Source organism: Nelumbo nucifera, chromosome 3, assembly GCF_055504915.1.
Source record: "Nelumbo nucifera cultivar China Antique chromosome 3, China Antique-T2T, whole genome shotgun sequence".
NCBI classification, from domain to species: Eukaryota; Viridiplantae; Streptophyta; class Magnoliopsida; order Proteales; family Nelumbonaceae; genus Nelumbo; species Nelumbo nucifera.
This window is the reverse complement of record NC_142651.1, coordinates 12,894,566-12,916,816: the sequence shown is the minus strand read 5'-3', so window position 1 is coordinate 12,916,816 and position 22,251 is coordinate 12,894,566. Positions and strand designations below refer to the sequence as shown.

The 22,251-nt window shown below is 37.2% G+C and overlaps 2 protein-coding genes across 3 annotated transcripts; one reads left to right on the top strand and one right to left on the bottom strand.

The window, feature by feature from the left end:
• Positions 1-864: 864 nt before the first annotated feature.
• On the top strand, positions 865-1,990 carry LOC104596592 (thioredoxin H2-like). Its single transcript, XM_010257841.3, has 3 exons — positions 865-1,144; positions 1,249-1,371; positions 1,467-1,990. Exons 1-3 carry the CDS (start codon positions 1,001-1,003, stop codon positions 1,617-1,619), a joined length of 420 nt encoding a protein of 139 aa, XP_010256143.1. The 5' UTR covers positions 865-1,000; the 3' UTR covers positions 1,620-1,990.
• Positions 1,991-9,669: 7,679 nt separating this feature from the next.
• On the bottom strand, positions 9,670-17,435 carry LOC104596580 (ATPase 11, plasma membrane-type). 2 transcript variants are annotated; one of them, XM_088901674.1, is made up of 22 exons: positions 17,210-17,435; positions 16,978-17,058; positions 16,760-16,879; positions 16,540-16,638; positions 16,307-16,444; positions 16,028-16,162; positions 15,759-15,938; positions 15,478-15,684; positions 15,261-15,380; positions 15,051-15,170; positions 14,823-14,945; positions 14,631-14,735; positions 14,381-14,525; positions 12,503-12,667; positions 12,129-12,409; positions 11,967-11,999; positions 11,774-11,855; positions 11,383-11,543; positions 10,846-11,031; positions 10,581-10,763; positions 10,308-10,486; positions 9,670-10,097 (listed from the first exon to the last, which is right to left on the bottom strand). In XM_088901674.1, exons 2-22 carry the CDS (start codon positions 17,029-17,031, stop codon positions 10,001-10,003), a joined length of 2,913 nt encoding a protein of 970 aa, XP_088757800.1. In that variant the 5' UTR covers positions 17,032-17,058; positions 17,210-17,435; the 3' UTR covers positions 9,670-10,000. The 2 variants fall into 2 exon arrangements, with proteins under 2 accessions (XP_088757800.1, XP_088757801.1); XM_088901675.1 differs by having other exon boundaries at positions 12,171-12,409.
• Positions 17,436-22,251: the final 4,816 nt, after the last annotated feature.

Genomic DNA, 22,251 nt, shown 5'->3' with positions numbered 1-22,251 from the left:
GAAAGTGGTCTCCGATGGTGTTTACTTGAGCAATCACACCGGCAGCGATCATTGCAACTTTGGCTCAGTTTGGAAGGAGTACAAATGTAAATATATAGACGGTACATATTTACATTTGTACTCCTTCCATTCCAAACTGAGCCTTCAGAACATAGCCGTAGTGCATCTTTCTGATGCATAAACCCATTTTTAGATGAAATCAATACTATCGTTTTCTAAAAATCTCTCTTACACGGAATGTGAAGGGCAATTTGGTCATTCCACTTAGCCATTAACAATCAACTAATGGTAAGAGACCTGCTAAATACATATTGAAAATTATGGTACTGACTAGACACGTCGGGGACTTACTAGACAACTCCCAAAGCTTAAGATTAAGCCATTAAGGTAATGTTAAGGAATTATTTTCCCTAACTCAGCATATAGTAGCTTGTGGACCTCCTTGCGACGTACACTAGTGTCAGGGGAAGAATACAAATTACAAAGAGTTCAGCAAGCGAGCATGAACAAAGATTCTTTTCTACTTTTATTCATGGACTCGGTTAACACGTTAATTAAATACTGTATTAGAAGAAACAGATAACAAGAATCCATTGAGCACTTAGCTTCAAATTTAATTCAACAAAAGCGTCGTTTATGCTCTCTCTCTCTCATCAAATTTAAAAACAAGAAAGAAAGAAAAGAAAAAGCCTCTCCAGCGATGGAAAGAAAGTAGAGTCCACTGTCCACATAAAATGCTGTCAACAACTGGAGTTTGATTCTCCTGTGGTTCATGCTTTTCTTTGAATTTTCATTTGATCATTTAATGTAAAAAGGAATTTTCCACTCACATCCGCGCCTATAAAAAGGGTTCCTCCCGCCCAACCAACACCATCAAGCTTTCTTCGGTGGCTCATTTCTTACTTGCGATCGTCCGTTTGTCGCTGAGTCTTTGACGAACGACGAGAGCTTGAATTTTTCAAAGAAAGAAAAAGAGATCGATCAATCATCAAAAAAAAAAATGGGCGCAGCTCACTCTGGAATGTATGGTGTGGTCTCTGCCACTCCCAGCAATGGTCCGTCTGAGGCGTCTCGCATTGTCGCATTCCACTCCACCGCCCGATGGAGAGCTCACTTCGACTCCTGCAAAAATTCCACTAAGCTGGTAAATTAAATTACCCTAAACAAAAACACGGTTCTCTCCCAGCTATTTATGTATGAAGTCTGATAAGGGATCTTACGTTTTCTTTTTCCCTCCCAACTCTGAAGATGGTGATCTATTTCACGGCGTCGTGGTGCGGGCCTTGTCGATCCATGGAGCCAGCACTCAACAGTTTCGCTGCCAAATACACAGACGTGGAGTTTGTCAAGATCGATGCGGATGAATTGATGGTATTCTCTCTCACTCTTTCACTTTCACCTCTCCATCGCGTCTGAGTATTGAATAGGTGCTGATTCTAGGGTTTTTCTTCTTTTAATTTGATCAGGAGGTATCAGCAGAATTTGGGGTGCAGACGATGCCAACTTTCATACTGATAAAACAAGGGAAAGAAGTTGACAAGGTTGTGGGTGCCAAGAAAGATGAACTGGAGAAGAAGATCCTCAAACAAAGGGCCCAAGCCCATGTTCAAGCCTACTAAAACCCATCCTATCTCACGTGCCTAGCCCATCAATCAATACCGTATCACCCAAATAAACAAGAGGTCGGCTGACTTAAACAAAGGGCCCATGCCCATGTTACGTGATGAGCTGCCTAGAGGCTAGAGATTTGCTTGTAATTTGTTTCTTTGATGCTTGTCTAACGTGACCAGCCCATCAATACCAATGTTTAAGCCTAAATAATTAAGAGGTACAGTCAGTCTATCTGTCTTCGGGTTCGGTGTGTTTCGTTTTCTTGAGTTTATCGCTGTTACGTTTTTTTTTTTTTTATAAAATACGGAAGTGTTTTTGGTTATATATATATCCCTTTCAAAATGCAAGGAGATTCAGTTCCTCCGCATTTAGGGCCTTATTTGGTAACGTTTCGTGAGAATGTTTCTATGGTTTTCGATGTTTTTTCAGAACAGGAACACATTTGACATAGTATGTGTTTGGTTCCGTAGATATTTATGGATAGGGAATGCTTTGATTTTTGTGCATGGGGCATTTGGAGAAATGCCAAATTCTTGTTTCCCCTAACGTTTCTTGAAACCAAATGCTGATGTGTCACACTTTAATGGGTATTAATCTGTGGTGGAGAATAAAAAACGTTTAAAGTAAAGCCCAACCAAACAACAAAAACAATAAATGTTTAAAGTAAAAAAATATAAATAAATATTTAAAGTGAAAAAACACAAATAAACGGCCATTCATAAACGTAAACAGAACCAAACACCCTCATAAAAAATGAAAGAAACAAGTTATTCTCGCATGAGAACAACACCCAAAGAACATATTCTTTGAGAGTGATAAATCAACACTTTCAAAGAACGTGCAGTTCTCACAAAGTTAATGCTTATTAACGAATATGTGACATCGATTCCCACGTGAAATAAGGGGTATGTTTAGTATTTCATGCGAAATGATAGAAACAACCACCTTTCATTCATTTGACACTACCTCATTGTCGCCACACATCTCAAAGGAGGGAATTGAGGAACTCCCTTGGCTCCTGTTGCGTCAACAACCGGACGGCAAGTGAACAGTACAAAGCTCCGGCAACATTTTCGGCTAGATTCATGTGAACAAGTAGGTGTGTTCCTTCTCGTTTTACCTAGTTTGTTCGTCATTGCTCTAGCTAGATTCACCCAAACTAATCTCTGACAACAATCATCTCTAACAGATGTCGAGTTTCCATCATCTGAATTTGTTTGTTCATATTATTTTTTTTACTTTGTTAGATATCTTGAGATGCGAGGTTTCTATTATGTCGATTGAGTGGGTTTCTTTTCATTTGAATTCGTTATCCGAACGCCATTTCTATTTCTGTAGAATAAAAATACATCTCGTAAAACATTTTACCTAACGCCTCTATTACTCTTGATGAACAAGAAATAAAATTCTTGTTCTAACACAGAAATTTCTAAAAAAATAAGAACAGGTGGGAACATTGCCAAACAGGGCCTAGGATGCAGAATAAATTTTGCACCTACAAATAACAAATGGCCACGTCAGCAACTGTGATGGAAGTCTGGACTCAAAAGAAATTGAATCTTATTAACCCACCTTTCTCCTATATGTCTTTCTTTTCTCTTGCGCTTCTCTCCCTCTCTCTTCCCCTTGCTTCGTTATTCTCCAACCGAACAATCACCACCCAAAAGCCCCGAACCACTGCAACCGTCGGCAGCTGTTTTTCCACACATGTTTCTCCCTGCTATTTCTTTCTCCAGCAGCTCTCTCACAGAAATTTTTTGCAGCCTGAACCACTGAAACCACCATTCCCTTCATCTCTTTATCTATTCTTTTCTGATGCTTCATCCCTTCTTTTTGAACTCTGGAGTTGCAACTGATCCCATGAAAACGGGTCAATGAAGAAGAGGAGAGGAGAGAATCGATTCAAAAGAAAAATTAAAAAATTAATAACTAATTAAACATAATAGCAGAAAGATCACTTCCTTGGGCAACAATAACCCTATGGGCCTCACCAAATGTGAATGCCTCAATTGCCCAAGAAAGGTTCTCAATGAAATAAAGCAAACCATATGAGTCCATATTATTAACAGTAATATCTGAAGACAAAGAAAAACAATCTTCAAATAGATCAACAAATTCAGCTGAATCAAATATCATTCAAGTCTATCCATTCTAAGGCCATTTGTCAAAGGGGGATTCTTTTCCACTTGTTAAAAGTTTGGAGGGATGAAGTGTGAAGACTGCACATGGATGTTGGTCCCCAAAGACAAATATTTCCTATCCTTTGCTGACAGTTTCCACTCTAAAAGTAGCTCTGAAAATGATAAATAATCCCGAGAATCCTAGTCTAGACAAATCAAATTGTGTTGAGAAAGACTCTCCTTCAGCTCCAGCCAAAAGTTGTTGAGCCTTGTGGATTCCGAGGTATCTCTCCATTGAATAAGGGCAAGTTTTGTGGTGCTATAAAACCTATTGCTTAGTTTGATCATATATTGTCAATAAACTAAGTGCCTTCTAATCGATTCGTTGTGGCGTGAAAAGAGAGGAAAAAAAGAGGAGAGAGAGAGAGAGAGTTAATGTTGTGCCTGATTCAATTCAATGGCAACAACCGGTGGAAGAAGAAATAGTGGAGGAGGGAGAGAGAAGAACCGGAGAGCCAGGGGAGAGAAAATGATGAGGGGAGTGTGAAGAGCGGGTAATAAAATTCAAATGTTTATAGAGTCCAGACTCCCTTTAAGTATGGACTCCGTTAAGTTAGAATTTCAAAAGTTAACATGGCAATTTTCTATTTGTTATGCAGAAAGTTTTCTGCATCCTGATTGCAGAGGATGCGAGCTCCTCAGAGACGATATCATGATCTGCTCCACACTAAGTATCTCTCTCTCTCTACCTTAACACATGCATCAATAAATGCAAAATATCATATCATCTTATTTACAAGACACCCGTTAAAACAAAAGTAACGATAACTGCCTTCCAATAGAAGTAATGATAACATTCTTTGTCTTCTCACTCTTTCATATTTGTAGCTAAACATCTATGTATAATAATGTTATTAATAAATATTCGTTAAAATCATCTTTATTAAGTTCATAAATTTTATTAGCAATCTCTCTCTCCCTCCCCGAGCCTGATATTTAGGTTTGTCAACGTGTCGGGTTTGGGTTCTAGATAGCATACACCAGTCCATGAAACTTATTTATTTATTTTGTTAAATTAAATTATTTATTTATTTATTTTAATAAATTTTATTCATAAAACTTTATTTATTTAATTCAACCCAAGCCCACTATTTAGGGTTGTCAATGGGTCGGACTTGATTCTAGATAGCTTGGACTAGTATAAATGAACATTTATTATATTATATTATTCATTTATTTATTTTACAAAGCTAAGCAAATTATAATTCATTGATTTTTATTTATTTATTTTACTAAATTATTTAATTAATTAATAATTTATTTTACTAACAAATTATTTCTCTTTCTCTCTCCCCAAGCCTAATATTTAAGGTTGTCAACAAGTTAGGTCTGGATTGGGATTAGAGTTGTTCATAGGCAATTCGTGCCAAGCTTTGCCTTTATACCAATAGAACATATTTAGGCCCAAGCTCGAGCCTGATCCTCATATAAAGCATAAAGCCCAACCAGGAAATTAAGAAAAAAAAAGAATTTTATTCTTTATTTAACAATAAAATTGATTTATTTATATTAAATTGACTTAAAATATAGTTTTGTTATATAAAATATATTTTTATTAAATAAAAATATTTTCTTTTCAAGCTCAGGCTTGGGCCGAGTTCTTTCGAGAAAGCCCGAGCTTAGCCCAAAAAAAGCCGAGCTTGTGTTTTTGGCCCGATTCGAGCTCGTGGACCTAAATTGTTGTCCAAGCCTGACCAAGAGTGGGTCAGGCCAGGTTGGGTCGGGTCGTCGGGCTACTCGACCAATGAACATGTCTTGTTGGGATAGCCTATACCTATCCCATCCCAATAATAAATGAGCTTCTCTCTCTCTCTCTCAGCCCAATATTTAGGATTGTCATGGATTGGGTTTGGTTTGAGATAGACAGTAACAATCCCATCCCAATAATAAATAAACTTTTATTTATTTATCTACTTATTTTACTAAATTATTTAACCAATGATTACCCATAAAAAATATCATTGGCATGATTTTTTTCTTTTTTGGAAGTGGTTAGTTGATTACCGTTAATATGATGGGCTTCAAATTGGTTTAGTTTGTTATTTTTATGTTTAGTTTTATTTGTTTGGTTAAGCACACTTATAAGTAAAAAAAAATAATAATTTACCTTTTTGCAAGCCCCGCAACACAGGGCTCCTCCGCTAGTTACTTATAAAGACAGAAATATTATGTTTTCCTCATCTACGTGCAAAAAATGGTGGTTATTGTTTCTTTGTTTATCTCCCGCCGATGAGGGATCAGGGTTTTGACGTGGCCATGAAGAGGCAATTACTTTATGAATTCGGATTCACTTCTCACACCAACCTCATAACATGTTACAGCCGTGCATTGATAACATCTCTCCGTGAATGAAAACATACATATACAGATTTTAACTGTATGGGAGATGTTCCCAAAGTGCAGTTGCAAGTGCTTTGAGTTGGTTGGATGAGTGCACTCTGAGGAATAAATCTGAATTCTTCCTTTACCATATTTCTCTATACCAAATAAATGGGATACTTGCGATTGATTATGTACAGTATATAAAAGTTAGTCCAAATTCCTTAATATTTATTCACACATAGCGCACGATCTCACATTAGTATGTTGTAAAGAGAAATATGAAAGAAAAAATAAATGAAAGAATGAAAGGCCCATAGCTGCAATTTGTATAGTACAATAGAAAAACCTAAAATTTTATATTAATCATATATATAATGTATTATTAATAAATAATAATAAATAAAAGAACCTAGGGCCAAACCACTTAAAATTTTTTTAATCAATCGATGACAAAATCCAATATCATCAGAACCAGACTGAAAGTAAAGTAATAAACTCGTTACTCATTGAATTATAATTACAATGGTTTTAAAGATCCGGGACTTGGAACGTAATTCAGGATCAGTTTTTTTTTTTTTTTATGAACTAATTCAGGGATCAGTTTGATTATGTTTGGAAGGAATACAAATGCAAATATGTAGAGTGTAAGATTTTGTATTTTGTATTATTTTGTTTGTATTTATATTATACATATTTACATTTGTACTCTTTTCAAACTGAGCCTTGTAATTAAATTTTTCAAGAAAAGTGTAAACTCTTTAGCACACAAGTTCTTACAAAATCTATCTTACATCATGTATTTCAAAGGCATACAACAAGTAAATTTGTGTGCTCACTGGGTAGCGTGGCTCCTTTCTTGAATTCTTTGAGTACAGTGTACAGGTTGAGTACCAACCCAATTCAAACCAGACCCATTTTATGCAAACATGTAACTCGTCAATTCAAATTGGCTAATGGTCATGTTTGGTTTTGGTCGAATTCACATCTCCGCCCCACAGTACATTCCTGCTGTGTATTGGAAACATCTTCCTGGTACTATCATCAGGAAATGTTCTCAATACACAGCAGGAATGTGCAGTGGGGCATTGTGGGGCGGAGATGTGATCTCGTTTAGGTCAGTTGCTGCTGCTGCAAAACTTTGGCTGATTGTAAGTTTGGAAGCTTCCACATGTCATGCGCAGGAAGCTCCCAAAATGCCATGGTTTTTCCCAGTAACTGCCACTCCTATTTTCATTCACCAACCTCAAATGGTTAAATGAAGTGTACCATACGTCAATCACTTCACCAAAAGAAACCTTGAAATGAGTCACCCAAGATTTTTTTTCACCAAACTTTATTGGATAGACCCCTTGCCAACGGAGAGAAAAATCACAAAATGATCTATATTTTTCCTAGTTTTGCATTCAGTGTTTATTTCCCAAGAAACAGTATGACCAAAATTCATTTTCATCTGTTCGTTTTTTGAGAAACACTGGATAAGAACTTTGGACTCTTTTTGCTGTATTTTTTATACAAGTAAAGAAAATTAAATTGCTAATAAATCCTTCCCAAATCATTGAGTTTGACTTGATCTGAGAGAACTATCCATCTATATGCCTATCTCAAAATACAGGCACGTAGGTTTGCATGGTTATTTTAATTCTTATTATTATTTTTTTCCTACAAAATCATCTTAGTTCAATAAATTAACGTAAAAATTTTAATAAGTCCAAAAAAAATGGAAATGGAATTGAACTCACAAGTCACACCTTCATCAATCATCACTTGAAATGTACTCAATACAGTTGAGAAAGAAGAAAATGGAAATGAATTTATTTCTTGAAATCAAGAATGACATCATTCATATTTCATTTAACAAATGGGAATGGATCAATAGATGGTGACAGCGATATAATTCCAACGCTAAAATGAACCATCCCTTGAAGAATAGATCAAACATGTTCTATCAATGGAAATTGGTTAGGACGACCAATGATGGAGGAAGACAGCGGTAAGACTTGGAGGGGAGCTCATTCAACGAAACAAGACAAAAAATGAACAAAAATCATGAGAATGCTGGATCTAAGCTTACCTTTGAAAGAAAACGCTGGAGATGGTGCCGGAGATGTTAACGCTGAACAGCAGGTAGGAAGAAGACGGTATCTGATACAATCACTCTCGACAATATTTTCTCACAACTTGACTTTGTTTCCTTTTCTAAACGGGGTCTCACCATTCCAGTGTGGCCCCACATATTGAATTTTAAGAACCCGCATCCCTCATCTTTCTCTTCCTTTCCCAGATTTTCCTTTGATACAAACACCTATGATATTGAATATTCCCGAAGATACTTCCCATCCATTTCTTGACAACCAAACGCACCTTGACAATATTGAATCCAGCAGCCGCAGCACAGAAATCCCACGATGGATTAGGACAAAAGTTTCCGTTTACGGCAAGAATCGAATGGGATGGAATCAGGTGATTTACACCAGCTAAATTTACGGCCCATTTGGTTCACATTCAATCCAAATCTGAAATGGAATTAAAATCCCTCAATCAGAAACAAAATAGTCTACTCCCATGATCTGTTCACTGTTTGGTTCAAACAAAAATGGGAATGGCAATTGGAATTGGAATAAACTGAAATGAAATTTCACTACCAAGGGCAGAGGGAATGACCATTCCCTCAAAAGAATGACATTCCACTAGGATTGGGAATCAAAATAGCCCATTCCAATTCTGATTCCAGACCCCTATTCCCACAAATCAAACAGGCCTTTACAGTAAGAAATGTCATGCCTCCAAATCCAGGTCGGTCCCAACACAGTCTAAACCAGACCAACACCCATTGATCCTTGGTAACCATACAACCATACATGTTCTTTTTTTTAAGTTTATGTTGGTACCAGAGAATTTATTTTCCTAATAACTTGGTAAGTGATACCCATCTCCTAGATGAATAAATTAACTTTCTCATCGGGATGAAAGTTACCAACACTCAGATAGGCCAAAAAATGCCCCTTTTGATAATGAAATTTTTATGGCTAAAATGGTCATTATATTATTTACCTAAGAAATAAAAGAGCATGGATAAATTTACTTACACAGGTAAATGTTTCCCGGGCAAGTGACTTACCGAAAAATGAACAGGGCCTAAAAGGTAAGAACAAGGCCTGAACCAACCACATCAAATGCTGCCTAAAATTTGTGAAGCAAAGACCCTGTAATATCATTGTAAATCTAAAAAATATCTTATTATATCTTATTTTTGGTTGAACCACTTTTGTTCCCAGCAGTGCAGTGCAGCCAATCTTGGTTGAGTTCCAAAAATGATACATACTTTCGCTGATACAACAAATACGCATGGGTGCTCTAGCATAGAAGACTACATTCTAGATCAATGCAAAAGTAAAACTAAGATTATTGCCTAATTTAGAAGAATAGTTGTCCCCCGTGTCTGCTGTCAATGCCTCAATGGTCATCCATAAATAAGTAAATTACAATCAGCATGCCTTAGAAATGAATGAACGACTCAGGAGGGAGGTAGCACAAGAGTAACAGACAACTAGTAGAATGCCAAAAATAAAGAAGAGCTTGCTCATATAGACATAAAAATGCCAAGACATACCTATCCCCTTGGGCACTTTCTTTCTCCCATTATGGAGCAGGAAGGGCAGGGAAACGTGAAGAACAAGAAAATAAGAAAAACGGGGACCAACTAACACATTCACACTTCCTAAATTAACGCATAATGCTCAGGCACAATAACAGAAAGTTCTCTCTAGGGTGATGATATTATGAGGATGCGGGGAATGGCGGAGGATTGATTACATCTTTTACTCTAGAAGCACTACTATAAGTATATATATAATTATATATAAAGTACGGGAGCCATGCAGTTGACCTCAGACAGTGTATGCTTGCTGGATTGTGTCTATGTCGAGGCCCTTTAATCTAACCACTGATTCCACGTGACCTTTCAATGTGTGGAGTTCTCTTAGTCTGCAATTGAGTCAAGATAAGTTAAATAAATCAGTGTGCTTCTGGTCCCATAAACCATCCCCATTATCCCAAGCCAACTGCCCCACCCCCGCATAGACAAATAGAAATGGAAAGGAAATGGGAAGGAAAAAGGAAAAAGGAAAAAGGAAAAAGGAAAAAGGAAAAAGATAAATCACTCCACCAAAAAACAGTTTTAAAAATCATGCTTACCTTGCAATCTCAGCTCTCCTTTTAGCCTCTTCAGCCATCTGATTGAGTTCTGTAAAAGTGGTGCGTTCACTGAACATCTTTGTGTCAGGTGGCTGTAGCCCATGAAGAGTCCTCTGAGCATGTGCCCACTTAAGCTCACGTGCTTCCTTCCCAAAATCCTTCTGTCTCGTGAAGGCAATCTGCAATACAGAGAAGTTCGACCAACAAAGTAAGGAGATCATATCATATGGTTAAATTACTCTCACCAGTAGAGTGATACATCACTGTCCATACCCTCTGTTCAATAACGAGATCCCAAGCCCTCCCGCTCAGAGCATATCTGATGATGAACTTTATGACATCAAGTGGGATGTAGACAATGATATTGTAAAGCCAAACAATACCAGCCCAACCCCATCCAATCCCTTCAATTGCAGCAAACCCCCAATTGGCATAGACTGCAATCAGTGTTGCTATCTGCAATAACAAATTAAAAGTAAGGGAATTCCAACGAAGGAAATCATCAACAGCCTGCAAACAAAGGAATATGTTCACCAACCAGTTGAGCAACCACGAAGGCCACAACAAGCAACAAACCAGGGCGTTCCACAAAAGACCAACTCCGAGATCGTGTCACAAATATGAGGGCCTGACTGATGGTGCTCACTTGTAGATATATGGCTGAGGCAAGCTTTCTGAAATCATCATGAGCTTCTTTTTGGAGGGTTGAAACCCCAAAATGTTTCTGGCAAATCAACCAAGGAACATATTAACTCCAACAACAAAGGCGATTTAACAGCATAATATGCGTCTGTGTGCACAGGGCCAATACTAAATATTAATCATTTGTGTTACATTTTATCTACAAAATGATAATAATATTATTATTGAATCTAGAATGTTGATTTAATGTCTCCTCTTGTGCAAAGCAAACTTTATTGAATGTGCCATGATATTTGAAGAGAAATACAATATATAAACAGCAACCAATGTCTAGAAAAATATTTTCATATAATATGCATGCCACTAAACAAAATTGACTTGGCTGCATTTCTTTCCTTTTCTATCGATCTATCCAGAGATCAGATCTGCATACCGGGAAGAAGTCTGTTTTGTATGCTGCCCAAAAGAAAATAACTGTCATCATCGCCAAGTAACTACCAAGAATTATGCCAGTTGCAAAAATCTCAGCCAGCTTCCAGCTATCTGGCAAAGGAGATGGTTTTACCCTATCCTTCGATATGGTCATTATGGTACCTGAAATTCATTAGCAACAACAAACAGCTATCAAGTTCAACATAATTATGGAGACCATGAAGAATTATATAGATCCACTTAATAATATAACAGAAAAGGATGCAACTGTTCCTTTTGAGTTTTTTTTTTATTTAGTTTTTGGTTACTTTGCCTGGTGATGAGAATTGTGGGGTTTGTGTATTTCTGTGTGTGTGTGTGTGTGTGTGAGAGAGAGAGAGAGAGAGACGAACCATCATTGAGGATAGCAATGATGAGCACCATGAAGGGTGGGAAGTCAAACCTCCAGATAAGGGCCAGTAACATGAAACCAAGCTGTCAAAAGGGAAAGTAAATAGAAATTGGGTCATTAAAAAAAGTGCAAGAATAGTCTGTAAAGGTCATTTACATGAAAGAAACCCCAAAATCAACTTTCTGATGACCTACCACAATACGAATAGTTATAGAAACTGCGTAAATCTGCAAAGAAGAAAAAAGAAAGCAAGGGCAACATCAAGAAGAGCTCATATACTAAACAAGAACTGATCTTTTATTGATAAAAATGGAAATGAAATTCTGTTACTTATCAAAAAAGGAAAATAATTAAACCTCTGTGGAAGTTGGTTTCATTGACGACTTAAACTGCATTACCGTATAGTTTTTCATCCTCTGGAAGATTGCTCGACTAGTCAATACTGCACTGATGATTACACTAAGTCCAGGTTCTGTCAGGACAATATCAGAAGCACTACGAGCCGCATCAGTGGCATCTGCTACAGCTATCCCGATGTCAGCCTTCTTAAGAGCAGGTGCATCATTTACTCCATCCCCAGTCATTCCACATATATGTTTCCTTGCTTGCAAACGTTTTACAATTTCATATTTGTGCTCTGAACCAAAGAAATAGCAAATCCATCAAGATAAATAACCACGGAGAGAATATATTAAGTACTCAACCATATCTAACAATCCCGTTTCTCTACCAGGAAAAACACCAGCAAAACCATCAGCTTTCTCTATCAATTCATCAACTGGCAAAGCAGCAATCGACTCATCCTTGTTCTGGCCCAACAAAGCAGATGATGGGTACATATTGGTGCCCATTCCCAGGCGTCGTCCTGTTTCCTTTCCTATTGCCAATTGATCACCTGATTAAAATAAAAGGAATAAGCAATAGAATCATGCTAACAGTTTAAAGCCAACTTAATTAAATAAAAACAGTGTGTGCTTTCTTTTGAGGGATCCATTAGAAATTGAAATACAAGAAATGACAAAGAAGATCAATTTCAGATGGCACAAAGAAAAGAGAATGATATAAGATATTCAAAAAAAAAAAAAAAAAAACAATCCAGAACATTTGGGCTAGGGACAGGCATCAATCAAGTCATCAAAAATGGTTCAATTAAATTGCACTTGCCAAGGCAGGGAAAATTTACAGCTAGCAGAATTAACCAGCTCTGATTTTTTATTCACCTTGAGCTAGATATATGCAACCATATTGGAATTAAAACTGTGCAATAACCATATTGGAATTAAAACTGTACAATAATTAATATTTAATGAAAAAATGCATGATTTGTAATATAAAATTGCAACCAAATACGGTTTTCTTTTACATTTTTAATAGTAAATGATATAAATTCAATCAAGCAACCCCATGATTAGTGGCATACACAACCATTTTAAAGGCTAATGCAAATAATAAGCTAACTCATGATTACATTTTTTTCTTAAAAGTGAATATTAAATTATAGAGTTATAGTTAAAATAAAGCTATGTACCAAAGGGTGCACTTTCTTTTTGCAAATGTGTGATAAAAAATTAACAATTATGAAACTTTTTCTATTATCAGCCAGAAATCCTGTATATTATTGTCTATATAATGAAATATTTCTGTTACCTATCAAAAAAAAAATCAGCCAGAAATCCAATCCCTTTTATACTTTCCAAGATGTCATGTTTCAATTAATAGAGAACAGCATGTATTAAAAGGAAAGACACAAGAAATAGAAATCAACATAACTTGAGAAATTTGGCATGGGGCCCACAAGGGACCACTAAATGTGCTACATGAAGAGGTGAGATTGAAGATCCAGACCCTCATCTCCAGCACCCAACTTTTCCCCTCCCAATTTCAGTGATCAGACAAATCTCCATTTCCTTATGTAAGAAAAGAAAGCATAAGACTTTCTTTTTTCCTAGTAGAAATAGCATCTCAAACCCTTATTCAGCAAGATGCTCAAGTTTACACTGGCAGTGTCATTTCTTCCTTTGGATCCATTAAGACCAAACACCTAAGGTTTCCCTTATACCATTTTTGATGGTCTGCCCTTTGTAATATCAGCCTTAGTCAGTGTAAGAATTGATAGAGAATGTCAACAACAATAAAAGGTATTTAGTTGTTATTTACTTTCTGGTTTTCCTGTTTGTACCTTATTGGCAACAAGGGTATTTTGCAATTATTCTTTACTTTAATTCGGAGTCCTTCATGAGGTTTGGAGTCTTGAGACATCTTTCACTAGTTGAATTATTTACTCATTGGGGAAGTTTCTATAGCACTCAAACTCTTCATTTTCAGTCTTTAAAGGGTCTAAATTGGTTATGATTATGTTGTTGGTTTGAGGGACAAAAGAATATCTAAATTTTGTCATTGAAACTCTTTTGGTCATCTGATGCTAGCAAAATCCTACAAGTGATTCCTAGTTGTAACTTGTAAGTTCGTAACATAAAAAACTTAGGGGGTGTTTGCCAATATTCTATTTACAAAATATGTACTTAACTAGCCAACTTAATTTTGGCAATCAAAAAGGCCTTCCCAAACATGAGACGGTAAATGCATGCATCAGAAGATAGAAACCCACCTGTAATCATTTTAACATTTACTCCAAGGTTAAGAGCCCTCCTTATTGTCTCTGCGCTGTCATGTCGGGGTGGGTCAAAAAGTGGCAAGAGACCGATGAACTGCCATGGACCTCCTGAGCTCTCTTTCCTGCCATCCGGGACTTCCTGTAGATCAGAAAATAATCCGCCAAATAAACACAGGAAAAAAATGAGTTATAAACACCATAGGACAGTAGGATCAGCAAAGCAGGAAATAAATTAATCTATCACCTGGTATGCCACTGCAAGAGATCGTAATCCTCGTTCTGCAAATTTATCAATCACAGCATGGACTCTACGCTCTATTTCTGACTTATTGTGTACAAGATTCAGAATCTGAAAACCACATCACAGGTAGGAATGTGGATAAACAACCAATAAACTAATAACTATGAAAATACACACGAGTGAAGATGGACATACCTGCTCTGGTGCACCTTTGCTGACTCTATGCATTTTGCCTTCACTGTCAATATAAGTGAGAGCAGTTCGTTTATCAGTTGGGTTGAATGGCAGAAAGTGAACCTCTTGAATGCCAGCCCGTGCCTTTCAGTGGTAAACATGATAAAAATTAAAAATATATATACCAAATAGAAACAACAATATACTTTAATATCTAAAAGTAAACTCACTATGATAAATCAAACTTACTTCCTTGGGGTCAGCCAGCATCCCAACTATAGCAGTGTCTATTGCATCCTGGTTTTCAATTCGTGAAGCTCGGGCTGCCATCAGCACAACAGTATCAGCATGAACTCCTTTCGTGAAGACCTGAGTAAATAAGACAAAGGGAAGGATTAGAAAATGGATATGAAGTATGCTCTCAATTAGACATGCATCCTTAAATCAACCCCTTACTACCTCAATCAGATTCTTGTCAACTGTTAGCTTGTTCAAAGTAAGAGTTCCAGTCTTATCACTGCAAAGAACATCCATGCCTGCCATTTCTTCTATTGCTGTCATTCTCTTAGTGATAGCTCCCTGTAGATGATAACATAATTGTACATGTATTCAGCATTATCAACCAGAAATAACCAATTAAAATGGTTATATCACTAGTAAGTAGTCATTGATCAACCTGCTGGGATAAGCGGTGAGAACCGATTGCCATTGTTACTGATAGGACGGTGGGCATAGCAATAGGAATCCCTCCAATAAGAAGCACCAGAAGATTGTCAATTCCAGGACGATATTTCCTGTCTTGAATTGGATACATGACAATAATTTCTACTATCATTCCAACAGCAATGGAGCATATACAGAAGTTTCCAATTGCAGTCAAGACCTACAATGTACCCAACAAGAATTAAAATCAGCAACCAGGAAGAAGCACAGATGAAGAAGGTTGCACTTTCTTACCTTTTGGAAGTGACCCACTTGGTTTGTGGTGTCCACAAGGTGAGCAGCCTTTCCAAAGAAGGTATGCACACCAGTGGCAATAACCACCGCTTCTATCTCTCCTTGCTTACATGTTGAACCAGAATAAACACCATCCCCTGGGCCTTTTGTCACAGGCAGAGACTCCCCTGTAAGTGCAGACTGAGGAAACAAAGGATGGCTTATGTAAGAGTTCCCAATACAATCAATTCAATATCACGAAGACAAACCAAAAATAATTACAGAAGCACCTGGTCGATTTTCAACGGATCCCCTTCAAGGAGACGAGCATCTGCAGGGATAATGTCCCCTAGCTTAATACTAATTATGTCACCTGGGACAAGAATAGAAGCATCTTCCTCACTCCACCTTCCATCCCGGAGGACCTGCAATATTGTTCATTGAACGCTACATAAATAAGGATTTCAGACATAAAGGGAAACCACCACCCACAGCCGAACATGAAAGAACAAAAATAATGACGTTATCCTGAAACAACGGAATAAACTGCTTCCGGCCACTAGTACGACCTTGGCTTTGGGGGCAAGACGAGCCATGAGAGCAGCAGCGGCATTACCCGCGTTGTTTTCTTCAATGAAACTGATGGTGGAGTTGATAACAAGTAGAGTAATGATACCCACGAAATCCTGCCAGTCAGGAGGCTTTCCCTGAAAAAGATAGGGGACAATATAGAATAATGAACGAATCCTCGATGATAAGAACTAAAATCCATGAAAAGGAAAGCAAGAAAATTAATGCTCACTCCTCCATTGGCAAGAGCAATAGCCATAATGGCAGCAGCTTCCATGACCCATGACAGGGGATTCCACATAAACCCTAAGAACTTCAAGACCTTACTCTCCTGAAGCAGAACAACAAAAAGAAAGAAGAAGATGAAACCGATAGCATCTTGAATTACGGTGAAAAACAAGTAGAACGTTGAGTAAGAAGAGGAGAAGGGGAGAATAGAGGTAGTAGATAACCTTTTTCTCCTCAAGCTTATTGTGTCCGAAAATAGCCAATCTCTCCTGCGCAGCCTCGGTTGTGAGACCATCCTTGCTACATCTCAAGTTCTCAAAAACCTCTTCAATCGGTATGTTTTCCTGCAATCACAAGTTCAATCCAGGGCGAAAACACGAATCAGCAACCCACACTTGCCATAATCAAAACAGTGAATAGGCACGCAGTCTAGATCTAGTACCAAATCTACAGCCTCCTTCAACACAGCCTCCAGAATTTCAGCTTTGTCTCCCATGTTTATCCCTTCTACTCCTTCCTGCTTCTATCAATGACACAACAACGAAAAATAACCACGAACGACAACGAAATTAATAAGCTACCACGAACCGAAAATAGAGACCACCAGAAAGTTTCTTTTTCTCTTTATCTGACTTGGAATTCAAAAAAAGAAGAAGAAAAAGAGTAGTAACAACCTAACGGGAACGAAAACAGCAGAGAGCAGATACAGATACAGAGGAGAAACGAAAAAAAAAAAAGAAAGCTTTCTGTATCTCTTTTGCTTCTCAGTTTTTTTTCTGGAAAAGCCAGAAAGGGAGGAAGTTGGATGTATCTCTCCTCTCCTCTCAGCGGGTTAGGGCACGACGATCGTTCCTTCTCTGGATAAACTAACTGCACTAAATGGTGGAGCATGTACTTGGCGGGTACAACTCAAAATTATATTTTATTTTATATTTATTAAAATTTAAAATAAATTTTAACCTTTTTTATTTACTCCATTAAAAAAATAAAATAAATACAAGGAAAGTCACGTATGGTTCAACCGCTTTGACAGAAAACGAAAAAAAAAATGTACTCAGAGGTTAGTAAATGGACTCTTCCTTCTTTCTTTCTTTCTTTATTTCCGGGTCTATTTTCGGCCTTTCGGATCTTCGCATCGGTCTATATTTACTCCTATTTCTTCGCTCTATGTTTGACACCTGTCGCGGTAGTTCACGCTCACACGACCACTGGTCCGAGTCCAACAACCGTATTCGGTCTTCCCAAAATAGCCTTTATTTTTATTTTTTATTTATTTATTCAATTAATCAAATAAAAATAGGTATGGATTCACCACTTGGGATCACCGTTCGGTGAATGTTCGTCTTGTAGTAGTCCTTGTATTTCAAAACAGATGATTATGATAGTACCGTGGGCTGCGTTACATTTAATCGTTCCTAGTAAAAACAAATAACATATTACATATCCTCGTTGTTCTAATTATGGAACAAATGTATGGTGGGGGGCACATGGCCCATGTGGGAGAAAGAATTTTACCAAAAAGGACAAGATTTTGGTGGAATTAAATTAGATTTTTTTTTCCACAGTGAAAAAGTAAATTCTGCTTTTTGGGCATCCGTTTACGCTCTTCACGGTAAAGTAGGGAAGTTTTTTTCCGACTTTTTTTGCTAGGATTTTGGGTTTCTCCTTCTACAAGAAGAAGGGAGACTTTACCTTAAGAAGGTAAAAGGCAAAATTAATTTAGGAAAGTGATTTGGGCACTTCCCAATTTTTGATATGAATGTATTCCTAATGTTAAGTAAAGATTCGGATGACAACGGGTGGGTTCGGTATGGATGAGATTTAAAGCAGACCCGATCCAACTTGATGCCCTGAACCCGCCCCGGCCATGAATGGACCGGATGCGATATAAGATATGTGAAGTATTAATTAAGAAATAATTAAATTAATATAAAATGAAGGATTAAAACACTTAATATTTAAATATATAAAATCCATGGCATATACCAGAACTCCAACCCATGAGGTCATTACCAGTTGACATGACTAATACCAAACTTATGGCTGTTCATAAACACCGATTCTACCAACCCGATCTAATTAGACGTGAGTTGTTGGTTTTTAACTATTTTCTGTTAGTTTTTGTTCATGCATTATATTAATTTTTTCAAGGCATTTTTGGACTGCACTCCCTTCCATCCTTAGGCGGAGTTATGATTTTCTAGGGTGGACTGAATCATAAAAACCCCTTTTTAAAAGCTTAAAGCATGTTTCATTCAAGAAATTGATACAACTATAAAGAATTGCCAAATAAGGCCAATGAGAACATAATGAACTTTTGCAATCAAACAAAGGTGAATTTAAACTCACCAACAGAAGTAGATAAGCACAACTCCAATCCACCAAGTGAGAGAAGTGACAAAGAGAGGTTCCAAAAGAGACTGCAAAGAGACGGTAATAATATAGTTGGGGTAGATCCGTAAAAGACGGCAGAGCCCTGAGCATTACAATTGCTACCAAAGATTGGAATTGCCTTCCATAATTGCATCCATTGGAGAATTGCAAACAGAACTGACATGAAGTGCATCTACCAGAGAACTATGAATGAACTGAACCATGGACGGTCAAACGTAAAGCAATATCCACCAGTATCGAAAACCAAATGGAAAAAAAAAACGAAGAATGAAAAAGGAAAAAGGAAAAAGGAAAAAAAAAGCACAAAAAGAGGCGAATAATGGAGAAAACCAAATGGAAAAGGCGATGGAAATAAATGGGAGGAAGAACAGTGGGAAGAAAGGAGAGAACCAGATGGGAAGAAGAACGAAGAATGAAAGCAAGGGAAGAGGGAAGGAAATAAACGATAAAAAGAGAAAAAAAAAACAAGAAAAGAGAAGAGAGGATAATGGAAAGGGGACTCCTCGAAGGGAGCCACCCCAAAAGAAATTTCTAGGATGGAAAGCAGACGCCGAACAGAGAGATTGAGAAAACCTCGAGAAACTCGAGAGGGAAGCTCTCTCTAAACAGAGAGAGAGGGAACGGTTTTAGAGAAACCACAACGGTTTCAGAAGTTACATGGCTTTATGTTAATTTGAGAAGTCGATTCGGTTTTGGTTTGATTATGTGTAAATCAACTAAAATCAATCAAGACTCGACTATAGATATGTATTAATATTTTATATTTAAAATTTAATTTTTTAATATAAAAAGTGAGAATAGTATCATCATATTTTATATTTTAAATTTAATTTTTTAAGATTAGTTTTTAATAATATCACTACAATTATTAATTAACTTTGTTGATTTTAATTTTTTATCCAATCAAACCATGTATTCTAGTTTAACAAATTAGTCTTGGGTTGCTTTGAATTGACCAACCAAATTAATATAACCTGAGTTAACTGATTTTCACTAATAATTGGTTGATTTCAGATGGAAAACTCTCCAACCCGACTATCAAATTGGTCCGATTGGCCAAACTTTTCTCAATAGAGGGTAAGGCAGATTGATTGCTTAACCAGTTCCATTGACACTCACAACATTTTTTTCCTTTCCCGATTATATTCATCTCTGTCCTCTTATGTGTGCAGATACACCTGCCACACAATTAGTCATCGTTATACGTAACAATTACACATGGTATTAAAAACAGTTATACTGCTAATAATATTTTAGTTGAAAATATGACAATGTTTTTGGGTTCAAATTTTTTACCCAAAAAAATGTTGGGAAAAAGGCAATTCCTGCCCAATTTTGGCACAAATGAGCCAAAATCTGCTACCCACAAAACACTAGGACTGCACGTTGGAAACATTTTTATGAATGGCAATATACCGAATGTAACTGCAGTGTATTGTGGGTAAGGTGTTGGTAGGAGATTGGGACTCAAATATGTTGGAAGGTGCACCAACTTTCAAGTAAAGTATCTAACTGATTGTAACAAGGACCTAGGGTTGAGTGGGTAGGTATTTGCTACCAACAAAATGCTGTCAACACTGTCCCTATAGGCCATTGCAGTGCGGCTGCAATGGCTTGTTGGGGCGTTGCTGAAATTGAGTTGGTAGCTAATCGCCTGATCCGAACTCGGATCGTGTTCCACCTTCCACCTTTCACAATTCACAATGGTTTGAGGGGAAGGTTATCCAGTGTTGTATAGTCCATTTTCCTACCAAGAAAATGTTGCCATGTTTAATATTCTTGTGCCATGTAATAAAGCTTGCTTAACAACCAGCTGACTAGTAAGCCCATTCCCTTTTTTTTCCTTTTTTCTAGTTTAACCATCCCTACACTCAAAAAAAAAAAAAAACTATTTAGGCTTAGGTTATATTTGGCAAATAATTGGTTTGAGAAATAATTACTTATTTTAATAAGCATTTATTAATGTTCGGAAAGTCCTTTTTTAAACCACTTAGACTTATTTTAAGTACTCATTTAAGTTAAGGTGTTGGTGAGCTGCTTAACCAATAATTACTTATATTTGTGGAAATGATAATTATAACCATGAAGAGTTGCACAAAATGAAGCTTACAAAAAAATAATGGAGAAAAATATGGGAGATTCATGCATTTGCATGGAACGATTTCTGAGCCAAGTCGCTTGTTGTCAGCACTTATTCGTGTTGGAGCTCAAATGAAGTCTCTAAATCAGGGGCACTCGATGGGATTTTTGAAAAAAAATATGATGGGGACAGTTTTGTCCCCAAAATTGGAATAAGTGCTTATTGAATAAGCTCTTAAAATAAGTAGTCCCTGGGTTGTTTTTTTTTTTTAAGTACATGTTTTGAAAATAGACACCATTCGTCATTCACTCATTTTCCACCAAACATGAATAAGTGTTTATTTACCATTGTTGTGTGGTCCCACCACTTATTTTAAGTACTTATTTATTCAAATAAGTATTTAAAATAAGTGGTACAAAAGAAGGGCTTAGTTTGGAAAAAGTACAAAAAAATAAGAATGACAACTTCCCCCATTTCCTCAATCCTTACGCAACTCACCCCAATTGGGGGTTGTAAGTACATGTGGTTCCCTATGTCTATGATCGCGATGAAGGCATCAAACCAAAACGGCATAAATGCCTATGACGACACGAAAGCCACCAAGGGGCTGCAATGAGTCCATAACCCATCATAGGTTTGTGATGAAATCAAAGCCATTGCGGACCTACGATGGACTAAAGAACCATCGCACGATTTAAGCAAGCCAAAGTCACTCATGACAAGACACCCAACAAATGAAGCGAAACACGTCAGATTAGCTTTGACATCATCTATGTCAATACAGGAGACCCATAAGGGGAAGTAGCGCACATGCATCATGAGAATCATTGGACAAAAGAAAACTTCGTCCTAAGAAGATCTCATGCGACATGTGGCGAACCCCCTGCAGTATCCTCCTGACAACTGACATCAAATCAAAGATCTTCTTTCCAAATAGAAATCAAACTTCTTTTGGCTCATTCCCTTCAAGGCCTCGGGTCTCCCCTTATGAAAAAGATGAATAAACCGTGATCAATACACGATCTTGCCTACTCTGAGACCCTTGTTTACCTTTACTACACAAACAACAATTCGGCCTTTCTTTGTCCTTTGAGGAGACCACCACACTTAGCCTTACCATCCCACTTATAGGGGCAGGATGGGGATGATTTTTTCCCTATAGGAATGAGGATGAGGAAATTTTCATCTCTACAAGCCCCCCAATCCCCACCCCTAGGCACTTATATATGTTTGTGTATGTAT